Source organism: Hydra viridissima, unplaced genomic scaffold, assembly GCF_058129835.1.
Source record: "Hydra viridissima isolate aposymbiotic clone 2 unplaced genomic scaffold, HvirCarnegie_v1 scaffold_11, whole genome shotgun sequence".
In the NCBI taxonomy this organism is placed as follows: Eukaryota; Metazoa; Cnidaria; class Hydrozoa; order Anthoathecata; family Hydridae; genus Hydra; species Hydra viridissima.
In genome coordinates, this window is record NW_028324310.1 from 11,001,076 (window position 1) to 11,026,760 (window position 25,685).

The window sequence follows — 25,685 nt, forward strand, 5'->3', positions numbered from 1 at the left end:
GTTTTCTTGTTCACGCAATGGTCCGAATATAGCATATACTTTAACTATTAAAAAATTCTTAACTTTGATGATGATACAGATAAAACGCCCGGGTGCATCCTCAAATTTCTCTACCAGCTGAAAATCTAAATTGTTTCCCTGATTTAAAATTAGAGTACTACTGAAATGTTTTTTGCTTGCTGAAAAAAAAAGCCTGCATTATTCCAATCTACGAAGACTCTTGGTTTGTGTTTAGATGCGTCTCTTGAAGTAATATGAAGCCATTTTGGATTTTTTTGAGTTTGTGGAGCACTGCTTTCTGCTTTTTTGCATGAATAAAACTGTAAACGCTACCTAAAATAATGCGCACTGATTCCATTTCTTGGTGAGTGAAGTTCCTTAAAAAAATTTTACTTATGGAACTAGAGGCTTTTGAAGAGCTTTGAATTCTATTTCTTAATAATAAGCGTAAGATGTGATTGTGACGTTGTGAGAGATTTGCAGTGAAAAAAGAAATGAGAAAGGTGGTGAGAATTTTTAGAGAAAAAAAGGCGGGAAAATCTGGTGCGAGAAAAGTAAACGGCCATTTAAAGATGCGAATGTGGTTTTTTTAATAATGCGTGTAGCACTTAATAGATGTGCGTGTATAAAGATTTACATTCACGCAATTTTTAAAGTTCAAAGAAAAACCTTTACAAAAATAAAATATTCTAAATTTACCTCCGCGCTTTTTTGCCTAATCTATAGTCTACTGTTTTTAACCATAATAACTATCATTAAATGATAACTGTCATGTATTAGAGTTTACCGTCCTCCAGCTAAATGCCTTGAAGACTTCTCTTTCATAGAGAGAGGTGAACAAAAAAACAATTCAGAGGATTTAGGATTTTTTCTGTATACTCACCTACAAGAGGACTATAAGCTACCGAGTGTCTAAACCTTCTTAATTGATGTCAAATGTTGGTAACACAGATGATAACGCGAACTAAGTTTGTTGACTTTGACCTTTTTACATTAACAGCTTAACTTTTAAGTAAAAAATTCACAAAGTGCTACATGTATGCGATATTTATTTTGATATAATATTGCTTGATATAATCTTATAAAATCAGCATTTTTAATTGCAGTCTTTTAGACTACAGTTACTAACTTTACCCAGCAAACATTTAGTCTAAAAAAAACGTCTTAAATATGTTTTTTAGACGTATTAGACGTTTTTATACATCTAAAAGACGTCATTTTTAGACTCGATGTTTGCTGGGTAGTTGGTAAGAAACCCTACATTAAAACTTAAACCAAACTTTCGAAGCTTTTTTGTTTTCACATTTAATCACTATTATTAAGACGATTACTTTTACCTCAAAAAGTATGTTTTTTTTCACATAAAACTACACTACTTATTTTCCGGTGCTCGCATATTGATTAGACCTATGAAGTAGTTGGTAGCACTTCCTGGTGCCTAGTTCTACAAGTCGAGTAAATGTTTTTTGAGCCCTAATCTTATGAACTTTGTCAGCATCTTGAAAAACTAACTCAACGGGATTTGGTGTCTAGTGAAACAAAAACCCTTATTTACGTTACAAAACAATACAAGAGGTTTAATATCGTTAAATAAGTAACGTTTAATAACGCAAAAATCGTTTCATAGTTCTAACACTTGTAATATACACGCAATAGATTTTAAATGTTTGAAATAGTAGATTTTAAATGTTGTTTTGCTAAAAAACTCTTTTCGAAAAAAAAAAAAAAGAACTTTAATCAGTTTTAAACTAAAACAAAGTTCAACAAAATGTTAATCCAGATATAACTATATTTCAGTGCAATTTTAATATTTACCGAAACACCGGCTTTCTAAAGATTATTTACCGGTAACCAATTTTTAAACGGTTCATCAGTAAATCCACTAAAAACCGGTAATTTAAATCGATCTATCTATGCTGTAATTACTATTGGCCAAAAAAAAATCGCAGCTCTATGTTCAAAAGAAGCCATTCTTTTGAACAAAAAAAAGAAAAGTTTAAATGGAAAACTTTTTTCTTCCGAAGGTTTTTTTTTTTTCGATAAACGTAACCAAATCGGATTTTTCGTGTTCGGTTTGAGGTTTAAGATTTTGAAAAAAAAAAGTTATAAGAACTGAATAAATTTGATAGTAAGAAAGAACAACGAATTTAAAAAAGAATAACGAATAAACCGATATCTAAACTCCCCCCCTCTCCCCCAATCTTTTCATGTTTGCACCACAAGTAACTTTGTTTTTTAAACCAAAGTTAAATCTATTTTGTATATAAAAATTAACTCTGGGCTTTCTTCATTTCACGCACAAATCTTTCGCCTTTTACTAAAGATTTCCGTGGAGAAGGCCAATTCAATGAGTGTCTAACTATTTTTCTCGGGCTCGCACACGTGAGCCGCCTATTACGTCAAATAAAAAGTTCCATTTCTTCACACTTCAACCCATGAAGATAATTTTGTCTGCGCTTCATCGCAACAAAGAATTTAATCGTGTTTGTTACTTATCAAATATCAAGCAATCGGATTGTTTCCATTCCACATTTGCTAATAAGATGATGATAAAGGAACTTTGTTTTATTTTACTATCAAGTTGTCAAAATAGTTTTTAGCAAACAAATGAAGTTGTATTATCTTAAATTTCACAAGATCACCAGTTATAAACAACTCAAAAAAATTGACGTATTGGCAATTATGTGGAACATCTAGACAATCATTGTTCCCAGGAGACGTTTTTAATCTTTATTGTGGGAAAATAGAGCAATAAAAATTATTACGATTTATAAAATGAATTGTCATTGGGTTTGTTTTTCTCCATTTTTCACATGAACTGTTATTTGGGGAAGTTTTCTTACGTTTAAAGAGACGCTTGCTAGAATACACATTGACTCTGTTCAGTTTCACGGGGATTTGAGGGCCTCAGTGTATCATATTCCTCAGTTTTCAATATTTCCTGCAGTATTAAGACGGGAGCTAAAACTACAGACTGGGTAAAAAGTCTGATGGATTATGGACCTTTTTTACATCTATTAAAATAAAATAAAAAATTGTTAGAAGTAAAAAATGTTCAAACATCAGTTACGACGTCTCTATCAGCGTCGGTTTACTGGTTGGACTAGCTCTCCGCTTCATAATCATTCACAGATATTCATGTCCGGTGAGTGGCAATAAAAGTATTAAAAATTTCCTGTTTTTGCAATGATAGGAAATATGTGTAGCATGAATCGTTTCAAAATAAGTCTGGCTATCTTTTATTTATGATACTTTCTATGTCTGTTATAGTTGCATATCATTAAGTGTGAGCCAAGTTTTCGAAATCATGCTTTTAGCACTTAGCACTTGCAATTAGCAGTTGCTTTTCTTTTAAAGAAAAAATTTAAATGATTAAAGAAGAAAATAAGCTAATATTTTTTGTCTCCATCAAAACTGAAGTTGCCAGGAAAAATTTTTTTTTTTGTATAGTTATTTAAATATATTTTTATCTAAGTTTAAAATCTAAAAATTTATTCAAAAAGCTATTCTCTGCGAATTTTTTTTGTTTTGTTTCAACTGTATATATTGTCACATGTTTTGCACAAATATGCATCAAAAACTATGCATATGATAAGAAATGCAACATTTTCCTGTAATGTAGAACCCACTCTAGGAACAGAATGGTATACAACACCCCTTTTCTGCAATTTTATTTAACGCATCAAATGCTTTAAATGTTTCATTTACCCATGTTTCCTCGCTATCGTGAAGCTAAAAATTTCTGTTGAATACATAAATCATTTTAAACTCTATTTTTTTACCTAAGAAATCTGTAGGTTTATTCGTTGTTATTCTTTATCAACGGGAAAAAAACAAAAATCGCCGATGGTAACGAAAGAGTTATTAAAACCGATGTTTTTTTTGGAACTGCTTTTGGATATGGAACATTTTTTTTTTTTTTTACTTTTCAATCAAAAGTATTGAAAGGCGATAAATTCAGCTCGTTGTTCATCTTAAATATTTCTTTATCGATTTTATCTTCTATTTAACGATAAACTGCAGCATTTCCGAAATTGTAAAGTTCTCTGTCCTAGATGATATTTTCATGGTGAGCTGAGAGAAACCTAATAACAATAGTACTGCTAAAAGACTGTTTTGGAAAAGGTGTCTACATTTTAAACTTAAACAACAGATGACATGATTTGATGTATTAGTACGTTCGGCCGGCGGCCATGAAAATACATATTTCAAATACTTGCATTTAAAAAGGTTTTTGTCTTTTAACAAAGCACAATCTTACGAAAATAACAATTTAATTTGCATCGTCCACGACTGTGATGCAAAAATGTGGCAAGTTAAAAGAGTAAAAACTTTTCAAATTTCAAACACTTTAATTTTGTAATATTAGCTCCACACAGAATATATTTTTCTAACGAACATAAGGTGAGGTTACATGCAAAGTGTTAAACTATTAGAAGCTTCGTTTTTTTAAAAAAACTTTGACTTAATGACCTCATCAAAGCTGGCATTAGTTCTTGAAAACCCAGGAACCATCCGGAATCAGACCGATTAATCGTTGTAAGGTAGGTATTAATGCTGATTTTAACACCGTTCTAGGGGGGGGGGGGGGAATGTTTTTCAGATCGTCAGAACCAACACCATGACAAAACATCTCATCTGCATTTGAACTGTTTTTTTAACAATAACAAATTTTTGTTAAGTGCAAAAAAAACAAATTTTGGCACCGGAAGTTGGTTTACTTGAAGACTTTCAATAGCAGCAAGTTATATTTGTTTACATTGTCCAGAACCTACGGACACTCCGTGCACTTAAGTTCGCGATAATTTAAGTACTGGGCACTTTATTTGCATAGAAAAGATATTGCACCTGAAGTATGTATTTTTATTTGATTATATTTATTGATCCATCTGATTGGAAAACCTGTGATTGTGTGACCTTTCAAATAACTTTTTATTCATTGGTAAAGATTATTGTTTAAAAAGACTTTCCAATCGTATTCGATTGGAAAAACATTTGACGTTCTCATCTGTCGTTTACAAATAATTTTACAGCACCTTTTTTTAACAGCTTTAATTATTTTTATCGATAAAATAACTCATTTTTAAAAGCTCTTTAGTTAATTTTAAAAAAATTTATTTAAAAAGATAATTAATTTAAAAAAAAAATTATAAAAATATTCGAAAATATAAAAATTGGAAAGAAAAAAATTACTCGCTACCCCAAACCCTGCTTTTACAAAAAATGTTGATATAATTGTGACACTGACATAGACGAGGAATGACGAAGCTGTCACTTTTTACCCATCATAAAAGGAACCTCATTTTCTCACAGAAACTTTGTCTCTGACGTAATTAATAATGAGACAAAAACAATGGAAACGGAACTTTTATATTCAAGAGAATTCTGCGTAACCTAAAAGATTTGTTCTTCGAAGGAAAACTAAACACCATTTAAACAATTGGTCAATAAATTAAACATTGACTTTTTTTTATACTACAAAAACAAAGAGGAGGGGAAGTTGTTAAAACATTTATGTAAATTTTTCTCATAAACACCATGTTTTTTGTTATTGTTAGTGTTCTTAGTCATAGAAAATATAATTACACAGACAAGTGAAGAAGAGATGAATATGTGTATATTAAAGACTATAGAAAAATTATGTCGAGAATGCCATTGTTTAAGTAACTCCTTGACTTAACGCATGCTTCGTATAGCCGTGTATTTAGCGTAAATGCTTGCTGATTAGCTTGATAATATAATTCCCACGGCAATATTTATTTAATTTGCTATATTGATTTTAGTATTTACTAAATTGATTGTTTTGATATTAATTAGTTAGATTTGTTTAGTTGATTGTTTTAATGTTTAATCAATAAAGTGTTCTTCTTAAACTAAACAAGCGCACGAGAATAAGAACATCATCCTGCCGCTCATCAAACAAGCAGACGTTGTCTGTAACTTTAAAGGTTCTTCTTTTCAGTCATTAGGTAAATCACCGATGATAACTTATTAGAGTTTTTAGGTTATCACATTCATATCAGTAATTAAAATTAATTCGTGCGTCACGGAGAAGACTTTAATATAATATTATTGTGAAATGTAACTGAGACGTCGTTTGACGTTCAATCATTTAACAACCTTTAGTTAAAATTAAATACTATCTTGTTGAACAAACTACGAACATATGTCATACAAGCTATCTTAACAATTGTTTGTCTTGTTTTTAGTAGTAATATTTCGCTATATTTACCGCAGCTCCAAAATTGTGGAAGAAAGTTCTTAAATTTAAAAATGCCCGTCGATTATGAAACCAGCATCTTGATCAATGATGTCGTGATGGATGTTTTATTAAACACCGAGCAGAAACACCATAAGCAACTCAGCAAGTCTCTTCTCTACTCTCAACTTTCGAAAGAATCTCTGAGAAATTTCGAACGACAGCTAAATGAATCTAAGAATGCTCCCACGATTGTTTCAAACTGTCGAAACAGATTAGCAGAACGTCGTTTTGCTGTCGCAGAGTGTCACGTATGCGAAAAGTTGATAATCGAGCAAGCTTTAATAGAACTAATAGTCTTAGAAAATATATCACAATGCACATTGTGATTTTCCTTCCGACGCAAACCCTCGCATATATTTTTACGAAACTTTTCGTTTCAGCTTTTAGCTATTGTTATTTTGCTGTAGTCATTCTAATAAAGCTACCAACAGTTTACGGTGGGTTTTATTTGTGCTGTAATTGTACATAGTTAATATTTGCGATATCATAATTGTATGTAAATTATTTGTTAAAATGTAAAAAAGAAAAAGAAAATTTCTAAAGTTTTAAGTCAAGAATCTTTGTATTGCTTTATAAAATATTTCGCATCTGAAACAGAATTTAAAATGGGCAACTTTGTGTGTTGATTCTATGTTATGTAACTATGAAATGAGTGGGGAAATTCAACTTTACAATTTTAGTGTATTTTTTAAAACAGAATTAAAAAAAGTAACTCCGCTTTTTTGAGATTCAAAGATCTTTGTGTGATATTTATTCCACACAATGATTTTTGATCTTTTTTTTTTTTCGTATAATTTCACCACGCTTGAACAATAATGCGATTTTAAAGAAAAAATATATACCATGGTGTGACCTAACAAAGTCCTATTAATTTAAAAAAGTCCTAATTTAAGAAATGGCAAATTTCGTATACATAAAATAAACATTTAGAGAAAAAAATTTAGTTATTTTATCTAACTAGATATCTAGTTAAAACAACAAAGTTATTTTCAATATATGTTTCTTTTATATATACAAAATTTGCTATTTCTTAAATTAGGACTTTCTTAAAGCATAGGACTTTGTTAGATCACACCGCGGTATATATTTTTAAAAAGTTTAAAAAAATTTCTTTTTTATTGAGATTGTTGCGACAAACGTATTAAATTCTTAAATGAACTTCTTCTTGTTTGTGGTTTGAAAATCTTCAAATGTTGGTTCGAACTCTGATACAATGTTCCCATTTACTGAAAGTGATAACCATTAAACATCCTGTTTTTTTTTTTTCTCGTTTAGTAAATCATCATATTTATCTTTTCTTTTTTTTTTTTTTTTTTGTTGTTTTGTTGTTTTTTTGTTGTTTTTTTTTTAACCTTAAATAAGAAAAGTGGGTTGAAAGAATTGTTAATTTTTAATATGTTCATGAGATTGACTAAGGGTTAAATTTTTTTCCCAAACTCGCACTTAAACACTCTGCGTGCAAAAACGAATTAATCCGTTATAAAACTATATTATTTATCAGGCTCATCTCAAAAATACTTAACCACTTTTACTTACAATTTTAATCGTTTTTTTTCTGTTTTTAATTTTAAGTTTAACATTTTTTAATTTAAGGATTTCAGAATTTGTGATTTTATTGTTGCTTTTTTTTTCACTTCATTTCTTTTGTTAAAGAAGAGGGTCACTTATGAAGTTCTTCCCCATATTCATGTATTTATCCTTACTTCGATGCTGATCCATTTTTGATTCAGAATTTCTTTATAATGTTTCTCAATTTTATTGCTTACAATTAAAAAGACCCAAAATAATACCTTTTTTGGAATTCATCTATAGAAACGTAAAGTGACCGTGTCTTTCTAGGCTCCTTATAAGCCGTGATTATAAGCCGTGATTATGAGCCGTTATTGAAGATTTCCCTTTATAGCTAAGCTGATAAATTTTTAATGGCAAACGAAGTATAATTAACCACTTTAAAGTAAATCGTTAATTATTCTTTTTAATTCGTTAATTATTTTTTTTAAAAAAAAAAAAGATTAAAAAAATTCTATCAGACGAAAAACTTCGATGGAATGCTCTATACGATTAAAAAAAACAACTGACGATTGTTTTGTTTCGCGTCAAAGAAGCTTCGATGTGCTTGGTTGTTACATCGTTTTTTCGTTACCTTCTTAATGAATTTTTAGGTCACTGTTTTTGCTTCTATTTTATTCTTTATAAAAAGAAAAATCATCTTTTTTCATGATTATTCTTCTTTCAAAAAAATTTTTTTTGTTCCAGCTAAGAGAGAGTCACTTATTACTGTTCAGTTTTCCATTTCACCTATTAATTAAAAATACTGTAAAATAATTACGTTAAGTCATTACGTATTTTCAGGGGAAAATTATTGCGTGGTTATGTTTTTTTAGACACATTTTAAAACATTTTTTTTTTTGGTTTGCTTATCCAGTTTCCTCGTCTTTTAACGTCTCGCTGATTCTTTTCTGCAACTCACTTTAATTTTTTCCAGACTTTTATTCTTGCTGCTTTTTTGTACTTGAGTATTCTCATCTTTAAAAATAGTTGTTGAAAGGCCAAAGCATTTTTTAAGAGACATTTTTAAAGCGACGCTAACAGTTTGGTGATCTGAATGAGTCATAAGATCAAGGTTTTTATTCTAATAATTGGCTCGTTAATTTGCTTGTATTGAGTCGAATGCAACAAATTTTTTTTGCATAAATCAAAAAATGTTAATTGCGACTTTTTGAGATTTTTTTCCTTTCGGATTAAATAGAGGCCAACTATTTTAAATATATTAAATTTTTTTAAAGCTTTCCTTTGAAAACATTATCTTCTATACGTTTACGAGTGGGTTACGAGTTCCTGCGAGCGATAACCAATAAGTTTAGCTTGTAAAATGCTCCTCCGAGTGATAACAATTTTTTTACTTTTATTTTATTCAAAAGATTGTTTCGTTTTCTCGTTTCTCCTGATGTTAAAGTTGATAAAAAATTTTTTTTTGCAATTATATTGAAGTTTCCATTTTCATCTTCCAAATGCTCAATGACGTTCACATTCTTGTAGTTATTTAAAATGGACGTCCCACCCTGACCCGTGTGGGAATTTCCAACATATTTTAAATCGTCATTCGCCATTAATGACGCCACATGCAAGGAAATAAACTTCTATCATTTTTTACAATGTTTTCGCGGTTTAACACTTGCGTCTTTCAAAAATTTACTTTTTGAAGAAGGAAATATGGAGGATAAAATCGGACGTATAAAGAACTTTTTAAATAAGTACTTGTGGCCGCACTTGTTTTAAATTAATCGTAAAAATAAAACTGTTGTTAAACATTTAAGCTCAACATTGTAGTTGAGTTTAAACGTCCGTAAGACTTTTGTGGAAAAAGTTTTTACTGAACTTGTAAAATAAAAAACTGCTATAATTTTTTTTGAAAGTTTCGAATTTTAAAGCAAACATTATTGTGACATTATTACCCCCCAACGTTTTCTGCAATCATTATTGGTTCATTAAACGATGTGTCCGTACACAAAGCACTATTACATTAACAACAATTTACAGAGCGATAAAAATTTGCATACATCTTCGTCTTCTTAGTCGAGGTGTACATGGGAAAAGGGAACGTAGAAATCAATTGGATTTGAAACCTCTCTCGCAGTCGAAAATATACCTTCAAAATCATTCATTATTTCGTTGATATGGAAGAGGAGGGAAAGCAACTTTAATTGCTGGAGGGAATGGTAATTTAATTCATCAAAAAGTTGATGGGAGAAAGGGGGGGAGAGGGAAAATAATTACAGTGATAGGAGAGATTAGGAAATAAAAATGTCATTCCCAAGCCCTTCAACTTATCATCACTTGAGAGGAAGTTCATGTGGTGTCTTAGCATTCTTTTGCTTTCCAAATCTCTTCTTTTATCAAATTTTTTACCATGCTAGTGCCTCCCACCAGGATTAAAATAGCACAAATGGCGTTGGCGGAGATAAAAGGAAAGGTAATTCGACCTTTTTTTTTTTTTTGCTCAACATCTCATAAATCAGCAAATGATTTCAATGTATTATACTCCAAATTAAAATTCCATGGCAACAAACCAGATATTAGATCAAGATGAAAATTCTTTCAATAGTTTTATTTCCTATTTTGTTTTTTATGCTGATTTCAAAATTCGTACCGTAAAAATTCCTAACTTTGCACATCCATTGATAACTTTCCACAAAGATATGTCAAAGATAATTTACACTCTAACAAATAAAAATTTGAACTACCAATTCACTTTAGAATCCGATGGTTTGTTTTTGTGTCAATCAGAAACTCATGTTTATTTGAAAATCTTGAAGATGTAAAATCTAAAAAGCTAACAGAAGAGCAAGCTGCTACTTAATATAGTGCTAGTCCACACAGTTCACAAATATAGGTTTTAGGTATAAAATGATGTGACCCCGGAAGTTTCAATGGATTTAGGTTACTAATACCATATGTTTTAAAGATCTAACTTTAAAAAAATCTAATGAGTGGCCCTTTTTGAGAAAATTTGTTTTTAAAATTTAAAAAAAATTTCATTATATTTTTTAGGATTTTTAATGGTTTAACTTCTTTAATTAGTATTTAAATCAAAAGTATGCTTGATAATACAACGTTTATTACTATTTTTTGTTAAATATTACAAGACTACAACATTTTAGTTAAAAAATCAATGACAAAAAATCTTTTATTAATATATAACTTTGATAAGGTTCTTTGATTACAGGTTTGCACTACTAAACACCTCTGCAATTCTCTTGGTTCTTGTCAGATGTTTTTTGCTCGTTTGGGAAACATTGAACTTGTTGATGACAGGCTTCATTTTAGCATGAGCTGCTTCAGAAGCCTGCTTTGCATATCTTCCAAGAGAATGGCCTGATCTGGAGATAAAGTCTTCTAAGTGTGCTGCAATAGCATGTATTTTCCAAGTGACAGTCAGATCCTTTTCAAGATACTATAATAAAACATCAATCAAACATTTTTAAATAATGCTGCTTGTTGTAATAATATCTCTTTAAGAAAAGTATTTTGTATAAACTATAGTGAAATACTAAAAAATGTACTGGGGCAAACAATTTATTAAAAGTAAAAAGAGACATTCTATAGCCTACCTCCTTACAGTATTCTTAGGTAACCACATAAGATTGCGTAAATGCCTGATTGTCATCTTTGTAATTGGGATTCAAACAGTTTCCCAATGTTCCTTGAACTACCACGCGGAACTTTTGCAAGGGTTCTAATAGAGGTAGGAGCTCTACTGGTAACAGATTGTTCAGCTTATAGCACTGTTCTAGGATCCGTTTTGAAGTATTTCCTTCATAAGTTCCATGATATCCTTTTCTTATACATCCTAAGCTTGAAACCCACATCTCAAACATGGGCCACAATTTGAAATGACGATATATGATTTACAAAGCCCATCAGCATGTGAAGTTCCGGCAAAGGTATAACATCTAACACCAACTTGGATTTGTCTTCTTCCTTGATCAACCATGGCTTCACAACATTCTAGGTAAAAGTAATATTTATTAAAAACTGATAAAATGTAGAATTTTTAAGGCAAAACTTTGTAAAGATCTTAAATTATGTTCATTAAAGTCACCTTGACGTCCTGGCAATCTATCCTCGTAATACAGTGTATACCAATCATCTAAAGATCTCAAAGTTCTGAGATCTCCAGCAACAATAGTTAATGTACCTTCACACCAGACACAGGAATATTTTCCTCCGTGAGCCTAAAATAATTTATATAAGGCTCCTGAATTACATTTTATCAAGTAATAAATGTGTATATGTTCAAGTAATGTAAAAAGTATAAACTTGGATTATAATATATTATACCGAAATTCCCAACAATATGTTGATGATTTTCATGTCTAATGCAAGAGAATATTTGCATTTATGCAGATTTAGGCTCTCGACAATCTGCAATAGGTTGTCGTGGGTTTCTTGTAAGTTATCTGCATATGCAAGAGTGACAGCCCCATTGATCCCAGAGTATGTTCCTTTGTTCCCCATGTCATCCTCTCTCTCAATAGATTAAAAGAATGCTCAACTTATATCTATGTTCCCCATGTCATCCTCTCATCTGAACATCTTGTACAGAAAATGTTCAATATAAGTTTTACCTGTTGGATACTCAAACACTTGTTTTGAATAGCTGGGATTGATATGATCTTTGATCAATTTTTCCAGTTTCAGGTTGATGGGTATACATTTTAAATCTTTGAGGTGGCAGCAGGCACAAACCAGTCTCTAATTGTCCTCATGACTTCTCTTATATTTATTCTTTTTAGAGAGTAGACGTGGCATAACTTTTTGGTTCTTTAAACTAGTTTTGCAGATTTTATTTATTAGTTATGCGGATTATCTATTTAAGGAACATAAGTGTATGTGTTGTTACATATTTAAGTTCAGTGAGTGAACATAAGAAGAACTGGATTTATTGCAGTTTGTACTGACTTCTTATTGTTTATAAAAAATACTATTTTATTTTAGTTCATTGCAATATTGATAAATAAATGTAAATAATAAAAAAAGCAAATGTGTGTGTATGTCTACATAGGACTATTTATGCAATATGGCTACAAATATTGATATAGAATGGGAAACAGATTGCAGTTTTTTGCTTTTTAACTCAAATGTTGTAGTCTTGTTATATTTAACAAAAAATAGTAAAACGTTTTATTATCAAGCATACTTTTGATTTAAATACTAATTAAAGAAGTTAAACCATTAAAAATCCCAAAAAATATAATGAAATTTTTTTTAAATTTTAAAAAACAAATTTTCTCAAAAAGGGCCACTCATTAGATTTTTTTAAAGTTAGATCTTTAAAACATATGGTATTAGTAACCTAAATCCATTGAAACTTCCGGGGTCACATCATTTTATACCTAAAACCTATATTTGTGAACTGTGTCCAAGAACAAATTGTTACAAATTGAAAGGAAAAAACATGATTTAAAACTTGGTATACCTCATTATTTTTCCAAATTAGAGGAGGCTGCCTTTTTCAAATTTAATTTAAGTTACTTCTTTTACCCACTCAATGAAGCCATTTCGGATTTCCTATCGGTAAAGAAGACTTACGTCATATGATGAACAATAATTTCCATCGTTTTTGTAGAAAAGTAAAAGAGTATAAAGTATTTCTTGGGACTGATTTAATCAAGTCATTTTTACAATGACACCTAGAGCTAACAAATAAATTTGTGCCAAATGCAAAAAAATTACGAGAAAATGTTAATAAAAAATTTCTAAAAGAATATATATAAGATTCTCTTAGAAAAACCATACAAAAAATTCCACCGAGCTACTTGCACAACTATGACGAAACAAATCTAACTGATTATTTGGCCGTGGCTCACAAAAATGCTTGGTAAAAAAAGAGGCAGTAAATACCCCAAAAATAAAAGAAGCACTTGTAAAACAGGTATTTTCATAATGATACCAGGTTCAGAATCTGAAATTTTGCCACTTTTTGTTCTTTACAAGGCTTCTAATCTGTGATCGACCTTGGTGTGTTGGAGGTACTAAAGGAGCCAGATACCTCAGCATTAAACGTGGATAGTTTTGATACAGTAGCTTTTGAAGAGTAGTTTGTTTCTATAGCTTTACTTTCTTTAGAAAAGAAGTTAGGAGTTGAAGTTCTGTTAGTCAATAGTTTATCCTCTCACGTCTCTCCAAACGTTATTGATGGCTGGGAAGATAGTGAAGTAGTGCCAGAATTAAACTTTTAATGGGGTTTTTGAACTCTGTTTCGTTAACTTTAATTTTTTTACTTAATTCCTTTTGCTCAAGTTTAACAACATATGAAGGAACTTTTTTGTGTGCTTTGTGTTTTTTTTTCGGTTGTGTTTAGTATTCTAACAAGTTATATTCTTTGTTAAGCAAAAATTGTAATAAAATTAATCTTTTGCTTTTAACTAAACTAGACTTAGAACTATAAGTCCTTAAAAAATTAAGAAAAAAGAGGTTCATTTTCCACAATTACATACACGTATTATTAAGCTATTCTAATTTTGTTAATGTTGCACAAAGTTACCCAGACCCCTAGTTAACTTTGGACATTTTTTAAACAATCTTGAAAAACTACTTTATTAATTTGTAAAAACAAGTTTGACACTTAAAATAAAATTTAGATATCATAAACAAATGATTTGCGAGTTTTACATCAATTTTAGAGAAATTAAAGCTCATTTTTATAGATGAAAGTTACAAATGAGTCAAACTTTTGTGTAAAGTAAGAATTTTTTACGGTAATAAATAAGTTGAATCACCCACCAATTTCTCACTTTTTTTGAAAAATTATTTTTCAAAAAGTGAAAATTATATTTTCGATCATTTAAATGCCATTATGTTGGCAATAAATTTTGATAATATAAGGTTAGCAGTAAAATCAATTTCAATTTGGTCGGTAATTCTAATCGTGGTTATAAAAAGTCCCCTAGCACACTTTCTGTTATATAAGGTGACTTTGTACTTAGAAATACATCAAAGAAACTGGTTTTGCTGGTTTTTTTAAAAAAGTATACTTTGGTGTAGAAATCATTAATCAAGGAAAATGTTAGGTTCCTTCCAAAGTATGTTACGTATGTTTTGAGATTCTTAGGGAATGGTATAAGAAATAAAAGAAAACTTTTAAATTTGTAGTTTATATTGTATAAAAGGAGCAAAAATATCATTCAGAAAATTACTTATCTTTTTGAAGCATTGAACTTTTTGGGGCTCCAAAAATAACAAAGAAATTGTCTATCCTTACTTCAGCTGGTTGGTCAGTAAAACCTTCCTGTCCCTGAAGGAGTAGGAGGAGCATGGGGAGCAGTTTCATTAGGGCATAAAAGAGATGGAGAAATGGTATTAGTGATTTTTAGGGGACATAATTGGTGATTACTGCTGGTCACTTCACAGAAAACAGCAAAATGTATCGGATAAAAAGAGATATACAAGAAACTTAAAATAAAAAAGGGGTCAGAAGTATAAAAAAATGAGCACCTAAAGATACTTGTATTGTAGTAATTTAACGCTATTGTAAGTAAAAATTGTAAGTTAATTAAGTAAACTATGATTTTTTAATTTTCAAGTGATAAATTTCTCGCATTTTTAAATATACAGTCGATGTCATATTGTTAGAGAATTATGGATGATAAAAAAAAAAAAAGATGCCAAATACGATTTCAGCACCTTAAAACACATAGGATTTAAGACGAATTGGTCTAAAAAGTTTTTTCATTTTTTTTTGGCCTCATCGTCTTAATGGTAAATTTTTTAACAGAAAATAATTAAAAACTACAAAACTACAACAACCACTTTTTGAAAATGGGGTTTTGCTAGGTAATTTAAGTTGTCTTATAATTTAAGTTGTTTTATAATTTACGTTTTTTATAACTTATGTTGTTTTATAATTTATGTTGTTTTATAATTTATGTTGTTTTATAATTTATGTTGTTTTATAATTTATGTTGTTTTATAATCTATTTTACGATGTTGTACTATCTCAATATTTCCCGGATTTTACTGGTACATTTACACGTGTTACGTGTGTTTATTTAGATGTGTTACAAGTACAAGTTGAAATAATTTTTATAATCTTTTAATCGACATACTAACTTTTTAGAAATTGTTATATGCACAATGGGCAAATGAAAAGTCTAGTTTTGCAATTATTCCAAAACAAGTATCGTTTTAATATTTTTCGGGAAAAGTATCAACATTTCTCATAACAAACAAGAATTAAAAAAACTGGCATCGTTTAAAATGAGAAAAAACTAGAAGAGGACAATATGTCTCATTTGTGTAAAAGATAACTTCGTCAAAAAAACGCCTAAAACAATTTTTTGTTTCGAGACACAGATGCTAGATGTACACTCTCGGGAAAAACAGAATAGTTTTGGATACAATTTATAACGGTACATTTTGGGATTGATGTTTTGATGATCTTAATAAATAGCAAGTATCTTTGTTTTACAAATATTGTTATTAGCTTCTTCATCCTCCACAAACTAAAGTTCATCTTGTCAAATCTGGTTACACTTTTTTTTCTATATAGGAACACGATTATCATTTAGTGAAAATGAAAAACCTCCAGAATTAAATTGTAGTAAATCCAGAATTGAATTAAAAAAACCTCCAGAATTAAATAAAAACATGTTTTTGCTATGATCTTGATGTTGAATCTTTTCCAACATCTAAAAACGTCCTGGTGTAATATTATTTGTATTTTACAGTGCAGATTATGGTTTTCTGTTCAACATTGACAATAATTATAACGACAGAATATTCTTTCACCACAATGTTTGAAACACCAGTGAGTGGTAAATAAAACCCATCCTCCAAATCAAAACAAATGACAGCCCTTGTCATCTGTTCTTACCAAGATAATACAAATCAAGATGTGCTTCCTTTTAGGTATTGTAGTGTTTAGAGTCCTCCAGAAATTGCCTTGCAGACTGCCCACTCCTCTTCAGGGAAGGCCCAGAAGCACTCGATCCTGAGCTTGCCTCCCCTTTGGCGAGAAAAAAAAGACCGACTACTACACTTGAGGTATTGATATTTATTTGTCTCCTCCAGCAAATGCCTTGCAGAGATGTCCGATAAAATGTTACAATAGTATTTTTTTTACAAATAATGGTCCTCTATTCTATGTCCGGACACAAAGAGGACTTTACTAGACTGAACAAGCACAGGACTAAACACGAAACAAAACACATAGATGCCGAGGTACGATGCCTTATGGCTTAGGACAAATAAAACAAAAAAAAAATCGAAAATGCGAAAAACGAAAAACGAAAGGGGATGCTACAAAACACTGAAATCTGAAAAAACGAGAAAATAATAAAAAAAAAAAAAAAAATAATAAAAAAAAAAAAACCAAAAAAATTTTGTTTTTACTCAATTAGTATCTGGGTATTTTTTTTTAGCTCAGACAAATATTCAAATTCGTGTCGATATTCAGTTTGATATCTGTGTCCCAAATACTTCGAGACCAAGTCGTCCAATTTGTTATTTTGTTTCGCGAATTCTTTTTCTTCAAAATAATATTTTTTAGCCTGCACTGAAACTCTATGAATAGATTCAGCCTAGTAAAAGTCAAATGGTCATGGAACACCTCGTTCAAAATTCGTTTTCCAAGTTTAAAAATTTTTAGATTCTCTGCGTGTGAGAAGAAGAAGAACTTAATAGTGTTCTTGAAGGCAGGCTGCGGGAGGTAGATTTTGTTTAGAATGGATATGGCGTTTTTTATGAAAGGTTGGACTTTTTCGCATGAGTCTATCATGTGCGTTAGTGTTTCCTTCGCTATTTTTCTTATTAGCTGAAATTCAAAGTTGTTTCCCTAATTTAAAATTAAAGTCCCTCCTGTATGACAGCCACCTGCGGAGAAAAAACCTGCACGTTTCCATTTCGCTAGGAATTCCTTCGCTTGGTCACTATTTAAATGCGTCTCTTGTAGTAGAGTGAAGATGCATTTTCTCGAGTTGGTGGATAATTATTTTCTGCTTTTTGACGTCAATAAGATCGCAAACTTTTGCTGAAAAAATGCGCATCGACTTCGTTCTTAGCGTGACAGTTTTTTAAATAAATTTTGTTTTCAGAATCCGAGGCTTTTTTTGAAAAGCTTCAAATTCGATTTTGAAACGTGCGCGTGGCGAGATTGCGAAATAGCACAGGTGGTTTGCTTGCGAAAAGAATAGAGTAGTTCGGTTAGAAAATTCAAGAAGAAAAAGAGCGGAGAAACAAAGCGTGAGAAAGAAAAGAGAAAGAGAAAGGAAATAAAATGCAATAAACAGCCATTTTATGATAAGATGTGGTTTTCCATGACGATACTAAAGTTGACGAACGCATGTGTGTTTAAAGATTTACAATCGCGCAATTTTAAAACTAAATATTGAAGAAAATCAAAGGTAAGTCTCTTAAAAAATAAAAAAGACGAAATTTACCTTTGAGCTTTCTTAATGTCTTTTTTCTGAGGCGTCGGTGGGGGAGCCATTCGTTTGGCAGTAGCTTTTTCGGCACGGGTTCCATAATCCTCCGTGACCTTTTTAGTTATATTTAAGCCCACTTTTTCCAGCCTTCTTCATTCATTTCGTTATCTTCATCTCTACCTGCCTCGTTGATTTCAGCATCGAGATCCTTTAGTTTTTGAACCATCCTTTCCGTCTCAGGGTTGGTGATTTCGAGAACGGTAATGCTTTCTCTTTCTGCATCAACGAGGAATCGGATTTCTTTTACAGCTTTTTCTTGTTCTTTCGTCTGCTTCATTTCGATTTCTTTCTCTATAGGTTTCGCAACGGGTTTTTTAGCGTTGCTCACTTTTGCAACGGTGATCGCTTCAGGTGTAGTATTTTGGATTGTTTGTCGAACACATCTCTGTTGTGGGGGATGTAAAGTACCACATTTCTCGCAGAGGAAAGATTTCCCCCCGAAGTAGAGGGCGATTTTGACTTCTTCAATCTCAATTTTGTGCGGGATCTCACTGAGTTTCACTGAGGGTTGGATTCGGAAAAGTCTTCGTCCGTCCTTCAGGATGGGGTTAAATTGATAGCTGGTGCGTGTGATTGAATGCATGGTGATAATAAAGCCGATTTCGCTTCGGTCTTTTTATTGAACTTTTCGGTTGCAGCCGGAGATGGTCAGTTCCAAATCTGCGAGCATTTGTGTGTCGGTTTTAGAGCGGAATTCGACGATCCAGTTACCCTCGGTTGGAATAGGTGAGGCCGATTATCTTATTCGCGCCGGCAATTTTCCTAATCTTTAGTTCGAGTTCTTTCGCTTGTTTTTCTTAGTAGCTTCGGTTGAAGTGCTCCTTCGGGTCCATGTAGATATTTAGGTCGATTATTCGCTCTTATCGTTCGGTCTTGTTGCCGACAGATTTCGCATAAGATGCCATGATTGATTAAAGAAAAAAACTTAAAATAAGGTTTAGAGGAAAAAAAAAGAAAAAACAAAATGTTCGCCAAAGTCTGTACTCTTGTAACGGAGCAGTCAATGACAAACAAAGATTTTCTTTAGCAAGGCGAAGAAAGCTTCGTAGAATAACTCAATAATCTATTTCAGCTAAAAATTCACCAAAAAATACCAAACTTGATCCGAGAAGCAATCTTATAATTCATTCGAGAATTCATTTTATAAAAGCGTGAAAGTGGTGATCAAAAATTATAAGTTAACAATAGAAAAAAACAATGTTAATAGTTAAAGGAGAAATAGTAGTCCTGATCGTTCCAAAAAATCAAAAATAGGAAACTGAACAAACCGTCGTTTATTGATTTTTGAAATGTGCAGAGCGGATCGCAGGCATAATTTGTATTGAGTTATATATGGCTCACATATGCAAGCCTAAGAAAAAGACTTAGATACTCATTGAATCGGCTCAAACTTAATGATATGCAACTACAAAAGACATAGAAAGTATCATAAGTAAAAGATAGTCAGACTTATTTTGAAACGGTTCACGCTATACATACTTCCTATCATTGCCAAAAAGTATTATCTTATTTCCCATTTCCAAGGCAATAAGAACAGGAAATTTTTAATACTTTTATTGAAGCGGAGAGCTAGTCCAACCAGTAAACCGACGCTGATAGAGACGTCGTAACTGATGTTTGAACATTTTTTACTTCTAACAATTTTTTATTTTATTTTAATAGATGTAAAAAAGGTCCATAATCCATCAGACTTTTTACCCAGTCTGTAGTTTTAGCTCCCGTCTTAATACTGCAGGAAATATTGAAAACTGAGGAATATGATACACTGAGGCCCTCAAATCCCCGTGAAACTGAACAGAGTCAATGTGTATTCTAGCAAGCGTCTCTTTAAACGTAAGAAAACTTCCCCAAATAACAGTTCATGTGAAAAATGGAGAAAAACAAACCCAATGACAATTCATTTTATAAATCGTAATAATTTTTATTGCTCTATTTTCCCACAATAAAGATTAAAAACGTCTCCTGGGAACAATGATTGTCTAGATGTTCCACATAATTGCCAATACGTCAATTTTTTTGAGTTGTTTATAACTGGTGATCTTGTGAAATTTAAGATAATACAACTTCATTTGTTTGCTAAAAACTATTTTGACAACTTGATAGTAAAATAAAACAAAGTTCCTTTATCATCATCTTATTAGCAAATGTGGAATGGAAACAATCCGATTGCTTGATATTTGATAAGTAACAAACACGATTAAATTCTTTGTTGCGATGAAGCGCAGACAAAATTATCTTCATGGGTTGAAGTGTGAAGAAATGGAACTTTTTATTTGACGTAATAGGCGGCTCACGTGTGCGAGCCCGAGAAAAATAGTTAGACACTCATTGAATTGGCCTTCTCCACGGAAATCTTTAGTAAAAGGCGAAAGATTTGTGCGTGAAATGAAGAAAGCCCAGAGTTAATTTTTATATACAAAATAGATTTAACTTTGGTTTAAAAAACAAAGTTACTTGTGGTGCAAACATGAAAAGATTGGGGGAGAGGGGGGGAGTTTAGATATCGGTTTATTCGTTATTCTTTTTTAAATTCGTTGTTCTTTCTTACTATCAAATTTATTCAGTTCTTATAACTTTTTTTTTTCAAAATCTTAAACCTCAAACCGAACACGAAAAATCCGATTTGGTTACGTTTATCGAAAAAAAAAAAACCTTCGGAAGAAAAAAGTTTTCCATTTAAACTTTTCTTTTTTTTGTTCAAAAGAATGGCTTCTTTTGAACATAGAGCTGCGATTTTTTTTTGGCCAATAGTAATTACAGCATAGATAGATCGATTTAAATTACCGGTTTTTAGTGGATTTACTGATGAACCGTTTAAAAATTGGTTACCGGTAAATAATCTTTAGAAAGCCGGTGTTTCGGTAAATATTAAAATTGCACTGAAATATAGTTATATCTGGATTAACATTTTGTTGAACTTTGTTTTAGTTTAAAACTGATTAAAGTTCTTTTTTTTTTTTTTCGAAAAGAGTTTTTTAGCAAAACAACATTTAAAATCTACTATTTCAAACATTTAAAATCTATTGCGTGTATATTACAAGTGTTAGAACTATGAAACGATTTTTGCGTTATTAAACGTTACTTATTTAACGATATTAAACCTCTTGTATTGTTTTGTAACGTAAATAAGGGTTTTTGTTTCACTAGACACCAAATCCCGTTGAGTTAGTTTTTCAAGATGCTGACAAAGTTCATAAGATTAGGGCTCAAAAAACATTTACTCGACTTGTAGAACTAGGCACCAGGAAGTGCTACCAACTACTTCATAGGTCTAATCAATATGCGAGCACCGGAAAATAAGTAGTGTAGTTTTATGTGAAAAAAAACATACTTTTTGAGGTAAAAGTAATCGTCTTAATAATAGTGATTAAATGTGAAAAAAAAAAGCTTCGAAAGTTTGGTTTAAGTTTTAATATAGGGTTTCTTACCAACTAAAATTAGTAACTGTAGTCTAAAAGACTACAATTAAACATATATGCTTATTGCTAATTTCTTGGTTTAACAAAGAAATGCTTAAAAAAGCGAAAGCCGTAGTGTTGAATTTTGATAACTTCATAATATTTACACTCTTAAAGTGTTTTTCAGTTAGCAACTTAACCAAGACCATCAGTAAGAAAAACTTGTTGATACATTTCAATCACTCAGTTGTTACGAAGAGATTCTGTCAAGTGAACAAACATTTAATATGAAAATACTATAATGAGTGCTCCAAGTTGAAATTTATTCAAACTTTGTGTATTCATCTTGAACAACTTTTTGATTGACTTAAATAACAAATTATTTGTGGTTCCATCATTAAGATTTGTAGTTCCATCATTAAGAAGAACGCTGTTCTTATCTTGTAAGGCTCATACTAAAATCAATCCTCTTTCCTGCAAGTAAACAACATGTTATGAAGCTACCACTAGTTGTAGCAAGATCAGTTGGGTTGTTAACTGTTTTTCTAAAAATCTCTCTTTTTTTTTTTGTTTAGAATCTTGAAAATCATTCAAAATCTTGTCTTACGATTCATTACTATAAATCAAAGAGATATTATAAAATAGCAATCTTTTTATGACTCGACAACGTTAATTCTAAATAATAGATAAATACCTCAAGCTAGAAAAATTTATCAACATAATATCCAGAGATTATAACTGTTTTATAGCCCATTGCTAACAATAATGGTAGCCTTCAAATGATAGGCTATCATCTGGTATTAATAAAGATCATAACGCACAAGAACTGTTTACAGACTTATTACTTTAAATCATCAATACTTATTCAACAAAATATGAAGTTATTTAACTTCAGAAAAACTTTTATGCAACATTTTCCCAAAGATCATGTTTTTTTTTTAAAAAAAAATCACATGGATTTTATTTTAACAAAAATCGTCTGGTTTTTTATTACGACAAAAAGCATGAACTTTTTTGCAGTTGGTCTGTATATATTGCAGGCAGTAACAATTATCTCAGTTTTAAATTATTTAGATGAGGTACCTTTTAAAAACAAGGCTTAGGGTAAGGTTGCTAATATTGTACCAATGCCTATATTGTACTTTTAACATAACTCGTTATTTTTACAACCCACAAAAAATTTTTTTAATTCATTTTTTATCTTTGCTGAATGAAATTAAGGAGTCAACTGTTTTTTTTTTCTCATCCGACTGCATTAAGGCCAGAGTAAGCTCTTGTTGGTTTAATATTGGAGATTTCTTTTTTTAGGGATTTATGGCTAAGCGTATTTTACTAAAGAAAATAGAAGATACGATTTGTTCAGTGCATTTATGTTAAAACGTAATTTATCTAAATTCGAAATAACTACCCAGAATTTAAAATACCTTATTACTAGTTGTCAAAATTTTTAATTAATTGAATGTCAGATTAGTTGCGTAAATTGTACTTCAAGGCATATCCTAAACTGTACCGACGCTACCATTCTGACCGCTAAAAAACGCGTGTAATGTTTAACAAATGCCTTTTGAGATTCCAATTAAAGAAATATCCATACTTACAATACGAACTTCACCACTTAAATACAAAAAGAAAAATTCCAGTTTTATACTTGTATTGACAAGTAGTCCTTAAAAAGATGCACTCTCTAGTTCAGTTTTAACAATATCAACTAAAAAGATAGAACAGGGCAGGAATGGTGTAAAAAGAATCATGCATGCAAATACATCTCTTCATAGTAAAGGCTTGTTTTGTTACCTTTGTGAAGAAAATATAGAAAAGAATATGATAAAATGCCTTGCTTGTCAAGGCTTGTGTCATGTTGATTGTGCAGGTGTTAATCAAAAACAGAAACAATATATCTGCAACTCTTGCCAAAAATAAAGTTTTTATATATTTTATTTTACATTATTTAGTATAATTGTTTTTAAAACAGATACAGTGTATATTTTTTTACATTATTTTGTACAACTTTCTTTTTAATATTTGCCTTCCTCTTCTATTCTAATCCTAGCTAACCCATTGGTAAAAATATAATTTAAATAGAAATTGTACCTTATGTGGTGATACCTGTTTTCGGCATTTTCCAGAAGAAAAAAAGTTGCATAGAGTTTATTAAATAAAAAACTCCATTTCATTACATTATGGGAAGTTAGGTGTTATGCTATGCTATGACAGAATATTTCCAATTGCTGATTTTAAAAAAAACCATTCGTTTTAATCAGTTTTTTAATCCCTTAAATCTAAAATCATAAAATATTTGCGAAGTTGTATAGTGTTTGAAATCAAGAAAGTGGTACAATATTGGATTACAATGGTACAATTAAGGATCTAGTTTCCTTAATTGTACTCTTGGCGCTATTTTTTTAATTTAATTCTTTGAGACGTAACGCTTTTTAAATTTTGAGTTTTTTTAACATCTTTACAACAAACAATCCCTAAATTATGAAATACAAATGAAAATTCATGTTTCCACTCAGTAGATTGCCTACATTTTTAAATTTGGTCTTAGGGGGTACAATATCGGCAACCTTACCCTACTAATGTAATTAAAAACTAAAATGACTTGCTTACTAAAAATATTTGTAGACCATACTAGCAAAAATTAAGTATTAGACACGGGATATTCTCCAAACATGTCGAGATGTTTCTATTGGAGCGTTTCAGCAACTTTAAGGGTTTTGCTTAAGTGAGAATTTCTTTTTCATTAAGGAATTGATATTAAATATTTAATAACTGTTTTAAATTTATCACCTATGTAAAAGCAAAATTTTTTTGATGCAATATTAAAGGCAAGAGTATTAAATTTTTATTGATTATATTCTGCCTCGTATTTTGTGTTTTCTACAGTTTTCTATTCGATTAGCCTAAATCGATAGTTACATACAAATATAAGTAACCTTCACCGTACATACTTTTATTAAGAAATGGTCAACATTCTCAACTTATATGTATGTATTTATATGTATTTTTATTGATTATATTCTGCCTCGTATTTTGTGTTTTCTACAGTTTTCTATTCGATTAGCCTAAATCGATAGTTACAAACAAATATAAGTAACCTTCACCGTACATACTTTTATTAAGAAATGGTCAACATTCTCAACTTATATTTAACATTTACACTCTTTATGAACAGATTTTTCAGCCTACTGAGTTTATATCTTAAGCTTCCGTCACTATATTAGCAATTTTTAAGTAGAAAATGAAGCAGAAATTGCAGAATAAACAGAGTTCTTTTACAATTATTTTGCTATTAATTCCTGAACTAAAATGATACCTAAAATTGGTTTTATCAGCTATTTTCAGCTACTTCATTCGCTTGCGTATTAATGCTTTTTTCTTTAAGTAATGTACGGCTCACGAATGCGAGCCAGAGAAAAATAGTTAAACACTCATTAAATTGGCCTTCTCCACGGAAATCTTTAGTAAAAGGCGAAAGATTTGTGCGTGTATTGAAGAAGGCCCAGAGTTTACTTAAAAAGAAAAACGTAAAATTAACGTTAATTTTAAAAACCAAAGTACTTGTGGTGCAAACTTGTTATAATAACGGTTTGAGATTATGGTTTAATCAAATTTTTAGCATTGAACATCCATTCTTTTTTTTTTCTTGCCATTAAATTTATTTTTCTCTTAAAAAAAATAAATTTTTTTTGTTATATTTTTAAAGATCATTTATCAAAATTAAAAGTAACTTGTCTTTCTTGTTTTTTGTTTTTTTTATTACCATTATATTTAGAGTAAACCCGTATTAAACGGGTCATGGCGTATTTTGGGTCACACTTCAAAAAACCTGACTAAAAATCAAATCAAAGCTTTAAGTGAAAAAGTTAGTATATGATTATAATCAAACTTTTATTTTTCTATAAGAAAAATTAAAAGTAGTTATATTTTATTTCAGCTTTTTCATGAATAATAACTGTTTTCTGCTTTTTCTTAAATAATAGAAATAGCGTTTAATTAGTATTAAACGCGCAGAAAATAAAATATTATCCTTATGATGTA

General features: G+C 30.5%; 1 protein-coding gene and 3 non-coding genes across 5 annotated transcripts; 1 reads left to right on the top strand and 3 right to left on the bottom strand.

Annotated features, from left to right (window-relative positions):
- The first annotated feature begins 2,271 nt into the window (after positions 1–2,271).
- On the top strand, positions 2,272–2,389 carry LOC145191831 (U5 spliceosomal RNA). The gene has a single exon (XR_013847585.2). It is a non-coding gene; the product is annotated as a U5 spliceosomal RNA (small nuclear RNA).
- Positions 2,390–7,554: 5,165 nt separating this feature from the next.
- LOC149882148 (uncharacterized) lies at positions 7,555–13,353 on the bottom strand. 2 transcript variants are annotated; one of them, XM_090067413.1, is made up of 5 exons: positions 13,242–13,344; positions 12,104–12,632; positions 11,865–11,997; positions 11,374–11,770; positions 10,864–11,216 (listed from the first exon to the last, which is right to left on the bottom strand). In XM_090067413.1, the coding sequence occupies exons 2-4, from the start codon at positions 12,278–12,280 to the stop codon at positions 11,613–11,615; spliced, it is 468 nt and encodes a 155-aa protein (XP_089923539.1). In that variant the 5' UTR covers positions 12,281–12,632; positions 13,242–13,344; the 3' UTR covers positions 10,864–11,216; positions 11,374–11,612. The 2 variants fall into 2 exon arrangements, 1 of the variants encoding a protein (XP_089923539.1); XR_016445174.1 differs by lacking the exons at positions 10,864–11,216; positions 11,374–11,770; positions 11,865–11,997; positions 12,104–12,632 and adding an exon at positions 7,555–10,595 and having other exon boundaries at positions 13,242–13,353.
- A 7,180-nt stretch (positions 13,354–20,533) lies between these two features.
- Positions 20,534–20,651, bottom strand: LOC149882149 (U5 spliceosomal RNA). Its single transcript, XR_016445324.1, has one exon. It is a non-coding gene; the product is annotated as a U5 spliceosomal RNA (small nuclear RNA).
- A 4,385-nt stretch (positions 20,652–25,036) lies between these two features.
- LOC149882150 (U5 spliceosomal RNA) lies at positions 25,037–25,155 on the bottom strand. Its single transcript, XR_016445323.1, has one exon. It is a non-coding gene; the product is annotated as a U5 spliceosomal RNA (small nuclear RNA).
- Positions 25,156–25,685: the final 530 nt, after the last annotated feature.